Here is a 17,150-nt window from a genome sequence, read left to right as displayed (position 1 = left end):
TGCGTTATGTTGGAAACGTTTTTTCCCAAGGCTTAAGAGAACCATCTTTATGTGTGACAAAATTGGTCAAAGATTTCTTTTTGTAAGACACACATAGATAAGGTTGATGAACCAAGCAACAGTGAAAATAATAAAACAATAGCAGTTTTGAATTTGTAAATCCCAAATGCAGTTTTGATTTGTGGTCCCCAATTTGTCGACAGTAATTTATGGCTATCTACAGTTTTTCTTTTTCTACAGATTATATTAAAATGAAGTTTGTAAGACACATAGATAAGGTTGATGAACCAAGCAACAGTAAAAATTAATAAAACAATAGCTATCCTTACAATGTTTCAAGGTTAACTAAGTAATGGTGGGTAATCTTGCATACAGGTGTCATTACCCTGCTGTTTATTGGCAATATTGGATTCACAGGAGTTTTGCATCAATGTAATGACTAAATTCAGTCTATTCCCTTGATTATCTGGTTATTTAATCTATAAAGGGTTTCTTAACGGAATTTCTCAATACTTTATCACTATATTTAATGATATTGCAACAGAAATGGCATATACCTTGACAAACTTTATCCTTATTGCCTTCCCCTATCACCCACTATGGATCTGAGCACATAAAAAGCTGAGGATGCTCAACTTCACATCCATAAGGCTCTTAAAGCTAGAAGTCAACTCTTTAAACTCAATGCAGTGTGATAAAAGTGCCAAGCGTTTAGCTCCCTACACTCTCATCTTTACCCTTTGACAAAGCCTTTGGCTAAGCTCAAACACCTGGAATTAAAGGCAACATTTTTAACTTAAATGCTTGATATGCTTCAGGTAAGTGCTGCAAAAACATGCAAACCGTCAGAGATTAAAAAGGCCCACTGTCTATCAGGAATTATTGTAGACATCTGGACATTGTTATTGTTTAACGGCCTTTTAACTAGGACCATTTACTTATTAAAAGTATTTTCAAATAAGAAAATGTTCTTAGTATTTTTTCTAGCATTTTAATATTGGGTGCAGCAAATCGAGCTACAGATCTACATCAGCGTTCAGTCATGCTGTGACTTGTTCAAGTGAATGTTGATATCCCTTATTAGGGCATGGGACATGCAGTTTAATTCCCTTTCCCCAATAAGGTCTTCACCAAAAGTTGGTTTTTTTCTGAAAGCTGGCACCCAATCAGCTGACTGCAATAGAAATAGTCAGTTGGTGATTCAATAATGGAGCTGAATGAGTACACATCGTTTTTAATTGGGAGCACTGTACGACAAGTTGACCAGTCATGTGCATGGTTTCACTCTTCACATTTGTAGAGACAAAACCAATAATGTCATGTCCTGCATTACAGAGGTTATGAAGTTCTCATGACCATGATGAATGAGGAAAGACTGTCGGATGAAAGGGTATGATGTTATCGAATTCCAAACTATGATAAAAACTAAATATATATATATGTATATATATTATATATATATATGTACCTCAGACCAACAAGTGTTTTGCAGGACTAGCCATCTTACTTTTTACTGTGTTCTTGGGTATTTTATTGCATGCTTTAGATAAGAAAAAAAGTATTGTCTCTGCCTTTGTGTGATTAGCAGAGGTTGAGTTCATAAAAAATAAAAAGTTGATTTACATCAAATCAATTTAGAGTTTTTGTTAGTAAAATAAATGTTATGATTGAAGCAGCTTCATGTTTTTTTTGCTTTGGGACCATTCATATCTTTAAATCAATACTGTCCGTAGGCCAATTAGGTGAAAGTCTAAACGTCAAAACTAAACATCTGATGGGTAAATATGCACAGGGTAATATTCAGAATGGTCCTGAATGTTTTTCTTTGAAATCCCAAATGCAGTTTTGATTTGTACTTGAGTGGTCCCCAATTTGTCGACAGTAATTTATGGCTATCTACAGTTTTTCTTTTTCTACAGATTATATTAAAATGAAGTTTGTAAGACACATAGATAAGGTTGATGAACCAAGCAACAGTAAAATTAATAAAACAATAGCTATCCTTACAATGTTTCAAGGTTAACTAAGTAATGGTGGGTAATCTTGCATACAGGTGTCATTACCCTGCTGTTTATTGGCAATATTGGATTCACAGGAGTTTTGCATCAATGTAATGACTAAATTCAGTCTATTCCCTTGATTATCTGGTTATTTAATCTATAAAGGGTTTCTTAACGGAATTTCTCAATACTTTATCACTATATTTTATAAGTGTTCGTGTTAAGGCTGCAGAGGGAACACAATATGTCCAGAACACCACTGATTTGTGTACAAGCTAGATGTTGATAAATGGTCACCAGAGTATTCCATTGGACAGTTGGGCGTTGTACATACACTTGTAGTGAGAGAGGTCAAGTTGGTTCTCAAGACAAGCGTGCGTTGGAAAATTTGAGAAACTGTGATGCTCACGAGGACTCCTGCTGACAATTTAAAGGATCACGAGATGGAACTGCAGCGATTTAATTATACTGATATTGAAAGCCAAACGTAGTGAATACATTTTGCAATCTGTCTGTCTACATCCATCTGTCTGCCTCTCTGTTTTAGCCGTGGCTGTCTCACGCTCTCTCCATTTCTCTCTGTGGTACTGCTGATTATGTAAGAATATAGCAAGGTATTTTACTATTGTGTATATGTGTGCCATTCTTTCACGCTGCCCTGTTCAAAACTTTAAACTGTGACTCATTCATCTAACTTTAATGTGACACAACTTGAATTACTATAAATAAATAGTTTATTTGTTCCTTAGTTTATCTTATTATTCTTTGGATATTTGAAATGACAATTTGCATCAACGCTGCACATGTGGCAAAGACATCAGAAATCCAATTTTCTTCTGTACTTGAAAGACACACAGTAAAACATTAACTAAAGGATTAATGCGCTATATGAATATAATTACTGCACATTTACACACCCATTACATATGCAGGTGAGTCAGGTCATTCTCAGGCATCATGATGTGAAGAAATTCCTCCAGCAACATGGAGGAATCATGACGCATCGTTAATGGAGTTAAACAATGGGAGCTACTATTGGGAAAAACACATTGTGGCAGCTTGTTGAATCTCTAATATGTCATACAAACTGTTTCAAACCTTGTCTACCAGCCTCAGAACCTTCTTGAGAAGTGATAGAGCAGCAATGGATCATGAATCCAGTAACCAGAACACAAGTCAAACCAGCACACTCATTATCTGCATTTTTTTCAGTCAATGCTAAAGTCCACTAAAACTCATGTCTCATGATACCCCACACATGCGGAGAGGTAGTGTCTCATGATTTCAGCCGAACTTTGACCAAACAGACGGGTAGAATAGCTAATGAGAAACACGCTCTGTGTGTGTGTGTGTGTGTGTGTGTGTGTGTGTGTGTGTGTGTGTGTGTGTGTGTGTGTGTGTGTGTGTGTGTGTGTGTGTGTGTGTGTGTGTGTGTGTGTGTGTGCGTGTGTGTGGGTGTGTACTCAGAGTACACTCACCACAAGTGGACCCTTCTTTATCAGTGCTTGGTTCAAAGGGAACAAAAAGGTATAGACGGGGAAAAGGGTAAGGTAAAAATAGATATTGTTTGACTAAGAGTTAAAGATTACATGTGGAGGTTACTATTTCTGGTCACACTTAAGGGAAGCTTCAGAATTCATGAGGGATCGTTTCAAAAGTCTCCCATGAAACTTGGTTTTGAATGTTTCTGTAAAATGCAAATTAAATTAGAATAGTGTGTTTTTTATATCTGGTAACAATATACTAAATTTTGGATCAAAAGTGACAGGATAAATCATGATGTTGGGCTGACCAAAGTGGGCAAGATCTGCCTAAGCATTGCATTAGCTGGTAAAGGTGGACATTTGTATATGTTTGCTGCTGCAGGTTTTAAGGTCACTGAGTTTGCTTATGCTTAAAAGAGAAAATAGTCATTTACCTGGCTTATTGAAACCTGTTTCCAATTCCATTAATTCAACAAAGTGCAAAACACCCAGGAGGTCAATAATAAGCTAGCAATCGAGAATTTAGCAAAAGCAGCCGTACAGTAATGCAGAAAGTATATGTAATCCATTATAAGAAGTCCTGCATTCATTTTTTTCTCAAGTTAAAGTATGTACGTGTTAGCAACAAAATGTAGCCTACTTAAAGTATCACAAGTAGTCATTATGCAGCAGACTGGCCTTGGGTCAGTATTATACTTTGGATGAGGTAAGTGTTACTGTAGGGTATTTTGATTTACTGTACAGGAAGGCATCACATATCTTAAAATATATTTTATCACGCTTTATATGCTCATTATAGGTTTTCAAAGCATAATCTACATAGTATAGGCCTACACATACTTGTCAATTCAAAGTAGTGGAATAAAAAGTAGGCAAAGTTAGCAAAAGTAGAGAGGTATTATCAGCAAACTGCATTTCAGAAGTAAAAATGTTCATTATGCAGGAAAATGTATCTTGTGAGTGTTTATATTATATGATAAAAAAATATTTTTTAGTACACACGATGTGTTCTTAAGAATAGCACATGGGTTAATGCTTTTCACTACCTACCTCCACTACTGTTGTGTAAACCAGACGTTCCTCAAAATCTGATATCCCAAAAGCAACCTATTAGTTAGACACTAAACCCTATAATGAACATGAACTGTACCTCCCTGCACCTCGGGGTGGACTAAACGCTGCCACCCAGCGGTGTTATTTCGTCATATCTTACCACAGATGTTTTCTCGACAGAGGATCATTGTAGACTGACATCGCTAGACCAAATTCATGGTTGTCTTCTGGTTGAAAACAAACCTATACAAACAGGGACGATCACACGTTTCGTTGTTATTGTTTCAACCGTGCACTGCATTCAGCGGTAGGTTATTTGTGTAATTGATCATATACATCAAAACGTTGGGAGTAGTAAAAAACGTTATAGGATGCACTATTTTTTTATTATTTTTTTATTTTTTCAATAATTTTATTGAAACATTTGTTCATACATATAAAACACAGACACATACAAACAGCAAACAAAAATGTAATTCATATTACGCCAGGGAATCTAAAAAATGTCCAGCAAGATCACACAATAAACAGTCCAAATCATACCAACAACTCAGTTAGAAGACTTTCAATATCAGTCAGTCCAGCGAGGTCACAAGTGTTGAATAGATTTGCACAGTCCTCATAGCTTTAAAGTTCTTTGAATATTTTATAGAGTCCAAATATTCATTGACTTCTTTCTCAAAAGGATGCACTAATTATGACTGATTTGTCTTATGTTACATTCTGCTCTTGAGCAAGCCGATGTTCATATAAAATCATGGGAAAATTAAGAGATTACAAACATTACTTTCATTATCAGTTTTCCTCGGACTGACACTTTTACTGACCTCCTTCTCAGCACATTCAGCAATAGAAAATGATGTCAGCAATAGAAAATGACAAGTAGTTATTACAAGCGTAGGTTACTAGTCGTATTTCGCACTTGATGATTGCTATGTGTGTGAGGCACTGTGGTGTGAAGTGACCGTTCTTACAATATCACCACGGTCTTTGAAGGCAGCATTGTGTCACATGACCAGTGCACAGCTGAGGGAAGCTGGGGTAGGTTTGCCCGATGCTAGCCCGTTAGCCACTTTAGCCGTGTCTAGTAATCCTGGTAGAAACAGCCGTTTCCTCTCGGCCTTTTCGAACAAAATCACCCGAGGGAGACATGCTACACGCCATGGAGAGGATACAACGCATGTGGCCGTCGTTCGTATCCTCTCATATCATCCGTTTTTGGTTAGAAGTCAATGTCATTATTTGTAGCTAGGGCTGTACATTTAGCTCAGCTAGCTAGTGTCTGGATAACGCAGGGCCAAGGCCAAGGCCAGGAGAGAAAACAGAGAAAACAGAGGGGGCCGTCGGGTGAGTACATCTACGATATCGTCTGTTTTTCACCTTGTTCACCAGCTTTTCTTTATACCAAAGTCATATATATGATATATATATATATATATATATATATATATATATATATCAGCTTGTCTACATGGTTTATAGTATTGAGATGGATTTGGCCCGTGTTGATGTCAATACAGTAACGACACTGCATCAATCATGTAACGCTGCATATACGGCACAATAAGCAGTAAACATGTAAACTGATCATCATCGAATAAAACTAGACAGTCCCTGGGTTGATCCTCCTGCAGTGTAACGTTGATATGATGATAGTAGTAATAAGCAACCCGGTTTTGAAGGAAAAAAACAATGCATTAAATCGCGATGACATTAGTTTGACTCATTTGGGCTGAATCGTCCGCGGCATTAGATGCAAGAATATGCTTCTATAAATGTGATTATACTGTTTCTTTTCAAGGCAGTTGTTCAAGAGTATATAGGTGACAATATCAGTCTGGAGGCCAGGTTGTAGAGACTGGTTTCAACCACCTGACCACCTGTGAAAAGTATTTTCTCTGCAAAGCAATGTGCACTATTCTGTATTTACTTGCAAATACTTTTTTTTTTTGTGGCCATATCACCCTTATTTACTGAAGCATAGTAATTACTTCTAATGAGTAAACTATTTTAAACCTAAAATGCATTTTTTCATCACCATCAATTCAAAAGTTCCAGGTGTGTTTTTGTACCTTCCCCTGCATCAGTATGTATTCAGTATTTTTTAGAAACTATGAAATCTTGATTTTTAATATTTTTTTTGAGGGGATCAAGCTTTACTTACCCTTCACAACATGCCTTCGTGCTGATTTTAATGTTGTATGTCTTGTTTATGTTCAGAAAGCAACAATACTAGCTTCTTTATGACCTAGAGCTGGTACATATTCCGCTCACTCTCATGGCATCACAGAGACTTCTATAGAATCCTATGAGAGATTTGCAAGGATGACATCATTTTTTACATATGTTGTCATTTCAGGTCACCCATACTTTCTCTCTTGTTTGTAATCTACCAGGCATTTGCTCTGTAGGTGGACAGAGGAGGAGAGGAGGAGTAGGAGGTCAGGTTTTGGATCAGACTTTTAAAGTCGCCTCCACTATCGTCTTCATCACCATCATCCTCAGCTGAGACATGTCTTCGTCAGGGTGCTGCCACCTACCTGGCTCCCTTTGTGATTACTCTGGGAACGCAGAATCAGATACCTCCAAGGATTCGGAGGAGTCTGATTCTACTGCACAGGCCCAGTTCATTGCCAAGGTTACGGCCAAAGATGGCCGCCCACTCTCCACCGTTGTCAAAGCGGTGAGCTTGCAGAGGTAAGAAAGGGTGGAACTCATATGGGGCCCTAATGAATATACTCTAATTACGCTATACTTTGGTAAATCGTCTCATTGTTGTCCTCTCTGCTTTTCTCCATAGTGATGTGGGCATGTGTCGGATTTGTCATGAGGGAGCTGGAGGGGAGACACTGCTCTCACCCTGCGACTGCACTGGTACGCTGGGTAAAGTGCACAAGAGCTGCTTGGAGAAGTGGCTGTCCTCCTCCAACACCAGCTACTGTGAACTCTGTCACACAGAATTCACCATTGAACGACGACCACAACCACTCACACAGGTTAGATGAGTTTTACTGCAAGGATAAACCTTTGGCCTTTGATCTGATATTTGAAGGATTTTGTAACCACTCACACAGGTTAGACGAGTTTTACTGCAAGGATAAACCTTTGGCCTTTGATCTGATATTTGAAGGATTTTGTAAGTGTCAGTTTGATTTATTGTAAGCCTTGTCGAGTCTGTTCCAACTAGTACCATCTTCAGGATATGAGATGATTGATAAGATGGTGGCCTGACCTTGTTATAAGAGCTCTGTATTCATAAGTCGTTTTCATTTGCATCAATGCATTCATTTTAGTTATGCGGGAAATTACACCATTTAGATTTTTGACTTTTTTTGTAATAGTCATTGCAAACTAAGATGCATCACTCAGTCAAATTGACAGTTAGGTGATACTGTAGCTAATTTTCAGTTGAACCAAGCTAACTTTTCATTAAATATTTACTCAGTGGCTGAAGGACCCAGGCCCTCGCAGTGAGAAGCGCACTCTGCTCTGCGACATGGCCTGTTTCCTTCTCATCACACCCCTGGCAGCCATCTCTGGCTGGCTGTGTCTGAGGGGAGCCCAGGACCACCTGCAACTGAAGAGCAGACTCGAGGCTGTTGGCCTCATTGCCCTCACCATCGCCCTCTTCACCATCTACATACTCTGGACACTGGTAACTAATGCATTACTCTGCTTATTCCCCTGTCACTGAGAAAAAAACATGTTGATGAAGTTTGGCTTCTTCTGTTGAGGTACTTGCATAGATAGAATGTTTTACACCCACAAGCTGGCTCTAGTATTTATTTTTCTTAGTGTCCTACATAGATTTGGAAAACAAATGTGAACTGACCCACAGACACGATACAAAGAAAACCACAAATATCCAACAGATCTATGTTGTGCTCTTGATTATTGTAGAAATTCCGGGACTGTTTTCTGGTCCAATATGACCTTGAATAGCACTTGAACAAAGTCAAAGCATAGAGAGATGTGATTACAACTTGATAATCTTTTGCACAGAGCACTTATTTGTTTGAAAGTTTGCCAGATAGTTCATACAGGCTCATGCATGCATTGAAACAAGTAAGAATAAGTCTTTACTTTGCACTTTTCCTTAACTGGACGTTATCTGATCATATACTTTAAAAATAGGATGTCTTCTGAATCTGAAACTTTCTTCAGAAACCCAACCCTTAAATCTTCAGCAAAATTATCATTACAAATGTCAAATTGTGAAAGATTAGCCCTTTTGCTCACAGCTTTTGTAGCAACTGCAGCTTCAGTCAGCATATCATTCCTGTCCTGCATACGTACTACTCCGTCTCAAATATCTTGGTGTCAGTTTTATTGACGTCTGTCTTTTCTTCCCTTGTCACCGCCCATCTTGCCCCCTCCCACTCTTCTTCCATTCAATCTCAGGTGTCATTTCGGTATCACTGTCAGTTGTACTCGGAGTGGAGGAGGACCAATCAGAAGGTGCGCCTGCTCATGCCCGACATGAAAGGGGCGCACACCACTCAACGCTCTGTGCCGACCAAGTCGACCAAGAAAATGACTGACGAGACCATCGTATGAGTGCAGATCGGTGGCAAGAGGAATATTTAAAATAACGCCCACTGAAGCACTCCCTAAAAACAAGATTAATCATGATAGTAATTTTTTTGCACTTCATAAGGACCATTCTGAGAGGGGAGGGGTACCTCCTACTCCTGTTTTCTTTTATTGAAGCACTTGATGTAAACTACTATGATATTGGCCGACCACAAAGGTGGTTTTGGGAAGAACTCATTCCGGAGTCATAGTAGATGTTGAAACACAGAGTTGTCACTGGACAGGCAGTGCTGGGATGTGAACAACTGAAGACATGGATAATGGACAAACCAGCCCAACTGTATGGCCGTGACACAAACGTTTGAAATACTAGGACACAAGCTAATGTAGCAGGATATAACTGATTCAGCATGCTACTACAATATAATATGAAACATATTCACTACCTATAATTCCCCCATGCCCCTACACAATGTATTTAGCTGTTTTTGAACAATGGGCAGCCAGTAGCCCGGCAGAGGAGAATAACCTGAAACATGATTGACAAAGTCTATCTGTGAATATCCTTTGTGGACAAGTAGAGGGCGACGGTGGCCCATACCAACGTCGTTGTCTACAATCTGAACCCCTTTGAAGTTTCCTGCTAAAGCTTATCATTGATGTATGAACGGTGAAAATGAAATAATTTCCCTGTGTAAACAGCCGCTAAGGCATCACATATTTATCACACTTGTCACACAGGGTCAGTGACGATTTGCAGCATGTGGGAAAACACCAACTGCAGCCGTTAAACGGCAGTGCAGAAATGCATTAAGAAATAGTATTGAAGGTGTGGAAAAGTGTTTACATTCTAATTGGATCATGTTCCTACTGTTGTCATCAAAGTGCATTGGCAAACAGCCCTGCTCCACTTGTAAATGCACCATTCATAAATTGAGCTGTCTAGAAATGAACAGTAGTTATCATGTCCTACATCGCAAGAGATGCAATTTTACATAGAAGACATACAGTGTTCAGACTAGTGAGACGACAGACTTTTGTCCTATATAAATACAGAGATATACCAGAGCAGGCTGGTACTCGGTAAAGGTGCAAAAGAAAAATGTGTTTTGAGATGTCGATCAATGTGTGCAGCATATGCTATAAAAAAGTATTTTGTGTTATTGTAGTCTTCCTGCTGCATCCCCCAGAAAGTTGGGTTATTGTGCAATAAAACACGAGGGACTCCTGGACTAAATCAATGTGAAATGTGACTTTTCTGTTGATTTTAGGTATACAAGCCTCTAACAATCTTCGAAAATATATCTAATAATGATCAATCACTGTGGGGGAAAACTGTTTACCAGTTGAATGTTTGTGCTGGGAGACCGTGAACATTCACTATTTGTAGGACAGTCGCATTCTATACCACAAATATGACATTTACCAAAGTAATTTACTTAACTATAATACTTGTTCTTTTGTTGGGTAATTACAAAAGAACAAGTATTCTATTTTATAGATATTTTCCTTTACTTTTCAGAGGGAAGGTCTACTACACGTATCTTACGACAATGGGTCCTTGTCAGATTAAGATGTTACATAAAAAAAAGTTTATAAAATACAATACATTGCTCATACGTACATACATTGTAGGTTCCGATGCATCTGGTTTGCAGCACCTTACAAAAAAAAGCAGTGTTGGTTTTCATACATAAGAGGAAAATGTTAGCAGCCTCACAAATGAATAGTTTCCCTTCTAAGATGGTTTCATTAAACTATACCATTTTAAGCCTAAGGACATTCATTTATTCAATATTTTACAAAAAAGAGCCAAAAGTCAGTTCACTGTCTGTTCAATGTCCCAAACAATACAAATTTGTTTAGCATAAGCTGTTCTTTTTTCCTAATCATCTCACAACTCCCAACTTATCTTGTGACCCTTGGGAGGGGCTGACTCCTAGGATGGAACCAAAATAGATATGATTTGTGTATAAAGTAGATAAAACTAGCTCCATCTTGACCTGAAACAACGGTAGCATCAACATATTTAAAACATATCTATCAGTTGGCTTTGTGTAAATCACAAGTTTAATTATGGTAAGATATATTGTATCTTTGGACAACTACTATATTTGCTGATGTCACAAAGTCTGTCGCGATAGAATTTTAATCAGATTCAATTCAGGGACCTGTGATTGATATAAGACAATATCATGCCTTAGTATTGACAAAAATGGTGACCCATAAAATAAAGGTGCATCTTTAAGATTATTACTGATGTTTTCTCTTTGCATCAATAATATTGGATAATTGAATTAATATATAGATTCAGGTCAATGTATCGCCACACCCCTACAGTTGGCGTTAAAAGGTGGTCCAGGGTCCTTGTTCAGGTACCGTTTGTAATTTTGTGTATTAAAAGGAGGAAGAAAAAAAAAAGAAAAAAAAGAGGGCACAACATCATAATATTGTAAAATTTAATTTCATGGCATTAATATAATGTATGTGAGCGGACAAGCTATCAAAATCAAAACAAAAAAAGAATATATTTTACAGAAAATGAAATAAGCATCAGCAGCGTCACAACCACTTTTGAGATGATGTCTGAAGGAGGAAAAGCCCAAAAACAGGACTGCTGGTACGACAAACAGGCAGGCTTGAAACCGGGGCCTCCCAACATGTGCAACAACCGTCTACCAGGGAGACACTCAGGCAAAGCTATTCTGCTACGCTACACTATCATGGGTAACTGTGGCAGCTACATACGCGGTACCATCAGTCCTGTTTTTGCACTGGGATGTAGCAGTCTGTACCTGGGTCAGATTACAATTTGAAATCAATTCAAACACTTCTTTCAGGGTCCGATCGTTTGTGGCATAACGGAAATGACTCCACTGATCTAAAAAAGTGCAGATTCAGACAATACAGCACCCCAGGCGGATGGAAGCATACCAACACTGTGGATTTCAATTTATAATCGGCCCCAGGTGAGGAGGGACGGTTGCCATGGGTTACAGGTTCTGACAGCACTGCAGTTTGCTCCCCCTCTGGCCGTCCGTGGTGGGTGGCACGCTGATGTCCACCACGTTGTTTCCTGGGGACTCGTCATGGGCAGACCGCTCAGCAATCTGTTTCTGCGAAACGATGCGGTAGATTTCTGTTTTTGTAAAGATGGAAAAGAAACAGTCAATTCTTCAGTTACGGTTTTGCACAAGACGGATCAAAAGAACTTCCTACAGTAATAGGAAGTTACTCAAGTTCAAGAGTTCAGTTACCAGAAATGAACATTTCTCTCAGTTACATTACATTACATTACAGTCATTTAGCAGACGCTTTTATCCAAAGCGACTTACAGTCAGTAGTATATTACATATCATTCACCCATTCACACACTGATGACAGGCTACCATGCAAGGTGCCACCATCAGACTCTAACTAACATTCATGCAACATCCAGTCCACACCGATGGCAAGCCTTCAGGAGCAACTTGGGGTTAAGTGTCTTGCCCAAGGACACATCGACTGCCGAAGCCGGGTATCGAACCACCTTGAACTACCTTGCTCTCCACTATGCCACAGCCGCCCCCAGTTGTTGATAATACTTCTGTTAACATCAGTAGCTACTTTTAAAAACAGACTAAGTTTTCGTTTAGGGCCCGAACACATCTTAAAGCTTACAGGGTAAAATCTTAAGCAACACAGTCTCAGCTTAGAATTACATAGTAATGGTTTGTTATCAGACCAAGGTTTGGGAATGACTGTTGTGTAAGAAGTTAAGGTGACATTTTAAGTACTTTCACTTCTTATCGTTCCATTATGATAACAGTGCAGCTCTGACGTCCCAACTCTGTTCACAAGCATACCTGTAAGGATATTCTTGAAGGCTTCTTCAACATTTGTTGAGTCCAAGGCTGAAGTTTCTATGAATGAAAGATTGTTCTTCTCTGAGGGGGTAAAAAAGAAAACATACATTTAACAAAAATAGAAGCTTGAAGCTAGATAAGTTAATATCAGGAATGGCAAGAGGAGATCCGAGTATTGTTCAGAAAAAACTAAAATCAAGGTTTCTATGAGGTTCTCATAGGAAACAAACCAAATGCACAATAAAAACAAAAAACTATATCTTGAAAGAAATAGATACATTCTATAAAATCCCTCCCGACACTTAGATATTTAGGCTTCCCTGTGTCTTTTTGGAAGTCACAGTACCTGCGAAGGCCCGGGCCTCATCTGTGGGCACGGCTCTGAGGTGGCGCAGGTCGCTCTTGTTTCCCACCAGCATGATCACAATGTTGTTGTCAGCATGGTCTCTCAGCTCCTTCAGCCAGCGCTCCACATTCTCATAGGTCAGGTGTTTGGCTATGTCGTACACTAAGAGCGCCCCCACCGCCCCTCTGTAGTATCTGTTACAGGACAGGAGACACGCCGGCATCAGCACATTTCACTAGTGATGACAGGAAACGTCTGCAGGTCTGGTTCAGTCCTAAAAATCTTTCTAAAGGTGTGTAGTAAAATATCTGTCTGTTGCTTGTACACTGACTAATCCAGAATATACAGTAGATAGTTCAATCTGCATTCTGTCTACTTCACTGATAATTATTATATTACACTTCTAACAACTAAGTTCCCAGAGTCCTATTCAGGCAATATACATTTTTAAAACTGTTATGAGATGTTTACTTGAATTGGAGTCATATTGAACTTTGTTTAAAAATAGTTAGTTGAATTTAGTTTATTTAATTATATGTGAGATCTAAAGTTTAAAGTCAAAGTTCGGTATTTCAAACCTGCAGATACATTTAATATACATGACATTCATCAGATGCACTTGCGTATCTAGGACATTTAGAGGGATGACTGAGTTCTGTGTCTAACTCAAGAAGATTTAACTCACAAGCGAAAGACTTGTTGATCAAAAGTGCCATCCTCTTTAACTAAATGTTGTAGAACATATCCAAAGATCTGCCTCACTTGAGGTGATCTAGTCCGAAGGATAAAGTGTAACTTGTGACTGCTCAAGTATTTCCCCCCCTCTGACGCTGGACTATCAGCAGCACACAAACACAGACTCACGCCGAGGTGATGGCTCTGTAGCGCTCCTGTCCCGCTGTATCCCAGATCTGAGCCTTTATCGTCTTGCCATCCACCTGAATGCTGCGCGTGGCAAACTCCACCCCGATGGTGCTCTTACTCTCCAGGTTGAACTCATTTCGTGTGAACCGAGAGAGCAGGTTGCTCTTTCCTACGCCCGAATCCCCAATTAACACAACTGTGGAGGGAAAGTGGAGAAGGGAGGGATGGAAAATATGAGACGTGTGGTAGTATACTGTATGAGTGATGCGAGAGGAAGGGGCCATAAAATAGATCCAAGAAATGTTGATAAACGCTTGCTTCAACAGAACCCAGGGGTTTTGGGTTTGTGTGATTTATGGGATATTAAAAACAAACATTTCTACTGTAAAATAGGAATGAAACATTACAAAACTCAAGGCGTGAGTCAATACAGAACCTCAGTGTTATAACTCACTGGTGCTTAAGAACGTGCCCTCTTCATTTTAAATTCACCTCTGAGTCATTGGAATGAAACAAATGAGTGTTTAAAAAAAGAAAAACATTTTTACAGAGCAGAATATACTTCACTGAATAAATGTTTTGCTGTTCATTGTTTGCATAATTAATATAAACTCCATATGCCTGACCTTTCGAATGAATAGTTTAGCCGGGCCAAAACAACCCGAGGGGGCTGATATTTATTAAATAGACTGCTGAATTCTTTCTGTGACATCAGCTTTAAAAATGTTGTGTACCAACCCACATTTAAAACGCCCTTTCTACCCCTGAGATTCAAGAGATATATCGACAAAAAGAACCAAAGGAATATGGCACCATCATTGAGTTTAAACATGGGACTTTTACGTTGACCACATCTGGAAGTCACTGTGTATAAGCTGTCAGTAGTAACTATTATCAGGCCCTGTTGTTCATGCATTGTCTCAAGCTGTGCTGTAAGGGGAAAGTGATTGATCAGGCTTGTGGACCTGGGCCGAGCTGGGCTCCTGGTCACAGCACAGCAGCAGAGGTGGAGCCTTTTTGTTTTCTCCCTCCCTAGACAAAAGGAAATAGAGTCGAACTTTGTCCCAGTCGACTTCGTGCTGGTGCGTCTGCAGGAAGCTGATAACAGGCTTCATCAAAACCTGAATCGACAGTTTCAGGCCGCCTTGCCCTTCCTGTTTCGGCCGGGTACACAGACGATGGCTCGGACACACAGAGAGAGAGAGGGAGGGAGGGAGGGAGGGAGAGGGGGAGAGAGGGAGAGAGAGAGCTTTCGCCTCCGGCAGATGCCCTATTCATCCCACAGAGGATACTTTGTTACATCTAAATGGCCCTTTGGCTTATACAGGCCCAGGATGTTAATGTGCCACAGGAGCTGATATCACGATCAAAGGAAGTCATTCTGGATCCAACTGAGCCCCCAGAGATAAACATGGACCAGAGTCTGGTACCGCTCAGATCTGATACAACCCATCAGACCTACTGATCAGCCATAACAAAACAACACTGATACACAAAGTTATAAAGATGCAGTATTTGCAGTGTCTGTGAGAGTAGACTGAGTAACACTCCTCATCTGAGCATGAAGCTTATTGATCAGGAGAGGTAGAGGCTAATAGGCCTTTAATCAACCTCATGAGGTGGAATGAAACAGCATGTCATTCAGTAAAGAAGTAAACTGTTCCCTCAAACGACCAATACTGCTCTACGACTTGATGAAAGTTTAATACAAAGGCTGGGCACGGTTGGGTGTTGCATCCCATACCTATAAATATAGCTGCAGGCGTTGAAGTGTTACAATGACAGCATTATGTTTTAATAACACCAACCATAGTCATCCAGGCAGTTTCTTAAAAGCATAAGTCTATTTCTTTAGAAATGACAGATATTTGCTCTGTGAAAATGACACAATTAAGAGATTTCTAGGCATTTTTAAGCATAGCTCTGTCGGTTTGAGTAAAAGGGGGAACGCAGTCATCTTTTTTCTTCTTTTTTTTTTTTTTTTTTACCTTTGAACAAGAAATCGTATTCATCGTCTCGGTTCCCCATTCTGGACGAGGCCGCTCCAACGCTTGTCTCCCGAAGAGGATGTGTGAAAAGTGCGGGTATGAATAGTCGTTATGTGCCAGAAGAGAAGAATATGGTTAAGGTTTGACAATGAGACTCTGCGCCAGTGCTGGCTGTCAGGGAGAGCTGGCCGCAGAAAGAAGAGAGCTCCCAACTCTGCATCGGGAGGGAGGAGTCCCTGCACTTCAGATACCTTCCTCAGGGGGCGCTCACTACTGGCATGCCAGCAGACAACATCCAGCTGGAGATTTAACTCTGAATGAGAAGAATGACAGGATCAGTAAAAATGTTGATATTGCCAAAGAATTAATGGTATTGGCATTTTGTGTGTGTGTGTGTGTGTGTGTGTGTGTGTGTGTGTGTGTGTGTGTGTGTGTGTGTGTGTGTGTGTGTGTGTGTGTGTGTGTGTGTAATATAGTTACTGAAAGAACATACATAATAAAAATGGTATGTCAGATAAAACAACCAGCAGCAAGTATGCACCCTCTGAATTGTTTAAAAAAATGTTGTAGAGCTAAATTCTATAAATGAAAATGTTATGGTGGAGGTATTTTGTTCTATACAAGAAACTGACTTCAAGACTGGAAAGAAATTATATATAGGGAAAATTCAAGTTATGAGGAAAAACACATGACAGATGATGGAATAGTCTCTCTATAAAAACAAATGTGTTTTCCAACATTTAATAGATAAAACTAATGAGTTCTAAGAAGTTTTACCTATGGTACCCATAGGTAAAACTTCATCAGTATCATTTTTTTTTATTGTTTTTATGTTCATGTCTAAGTTTTATTTTTCTTGATGTTTATTTTGTTTATTTTCCTGGTAAGAATTGTTCATTCTGAAAAACAAAAAACACATATAGAAAAGGTTCATTTTATTCGAGGAAGAATGCATTTGTGGATATCTAAAATTGCAAATGTGGATGGAAAAACGGGATTGTGGTTATATAAAATCCTCTTTTTGACTAGGAAGAATT

The 17,150-nt window shown here is 39.2% G+C and overlaps 2 protein-coding genes across 3 annotated transcripts; one reads left to right on the top strand and one right to left on the bottom strand.

Moving 5' to 3' along the window:
• Positions 1-5,505: 5,505 nt before the first annotated feature.
• Positions 5,506-10,301, top strand: LOC129088860 (E3 ubiquitin-protein ligase MARCHF2-like). 2 transcript variants are annotated; one of them, XM_054596113.1, is made up of 5 exons: positions 5,506-5,884; positions 6,949-7,234; positions 7,338-7,533; positions 7,983-8,192; positions 8,939-10,301. In XM_054596113.1, the coding sequence occupies exons 2-5, from the start codon at positions 7,050-7,052 to the stop codon at positions 9,092-9,094; spliced, it is 747 nt and encodes a 248-aa protein (XP_054452088.1). In that variant the 5' UTR covers positions 5,506-5,884; positions 6,949-7,049; the 3' UTR covers positions 9,095-10,301. The 2 variants fall into 2 exon arrangements, with proteins under 2 accessions (XP_054452088.1, XP_054452087.1); XM_054596112.1 differs by having other exon boundaries at positions 6,934-7,234.
• A 1,241-nt stretch (positions 10,302-11,542) lies between these two features.
• LOC129110939 (ras-related protein Rab-11B-like) lies at positions 11,543-16,320 on the bottom strand. The gene is made up of 5 exons (XM_054623214.1): positions 16,114-16,320; positions 14,126-14,321; positions 13,262-13,455; positions 12,916-12,996; positions 11,543-12,209 (listed from the first exon to the last, which is right to left on the bottom strand). The coding sequence occupies exons 1-5, from the start codon at positions 16,151-16,153 to the stop codon at positions 12,064-12,066; spliced, it is 657 nt and encodes a 218-aa protein (XP_054479189.1). The 5' UTR covers positions 16,154-16,320; the 3' UTR covers positions 11,543-12,063.
• Positions 16,321-17,150: the final 830 nt, after the last annotated feature.

The sequence above is a fragment of the Anoplopoma fimbria genome, chromosome 3, assembly GCF_027596085.1.
Source record: "Anoplopoma fimbria isolate UVic2021 breed Golden Eagle Sablefish chromosome 3, Afim_UVic_2022, whole genome shotgun sequence".
Taxonomy (NCBI): domain Eukaryota; kingdom Metazoa; phylum Chordata; class Actinopteri; order Perciformes; family Anoplopomatidae; genus Anoplopoma; species Anoplopoma fimbria.
The sequence above is the reverse complement of the archived record's forward strand: the minus strand, read 5'-3'. Positions and strand labels throughout refer to the sequence as shown.

Coding starts and splice junctions, on each gene's coding strand:
- LOC129088860 (XM_054596113.1), top strand. CDS start 7,050: ATGTCTTCGTCAGGGTGCTGCCACCTACCTGGCTCCCTTTGTGATTAC. Junction 7,235..7,337: donor AAAGCGGTGAGCTTGCAGAG/GTAAGAAAGGGT, acceptor TTTTCTCCATAG/TGATGTGGGCATGTGTCGGA. Junction 7,534..7,982: donor GACCACAACCACTCACACAG/GTTAGATGAGTT, acceptor ATATTTACTCAG/TGGCTGAAGGACCCAGGCCC.
- LOC129110939 (XM_054623214.1), bottom strand. CDS start 16,153: ATGGGGAACCGAGACGATGAATACGATTTCTTGTTCAAAG. Junction 14,322..16,113: donor ATACGATTTCTTGTTCAAAG/GTAAAAAAAAAA, acceptor TTCCCTCCACAG/TTGTGTTAATTGGGGATTCG. Junction 12,997..13,261: donor TGAGGCCCGGGCCTTCGCAG/GTACTGTGACTT, acceptor TTACCCCCTCAG/AGAAGAACAATCTTTCATTC.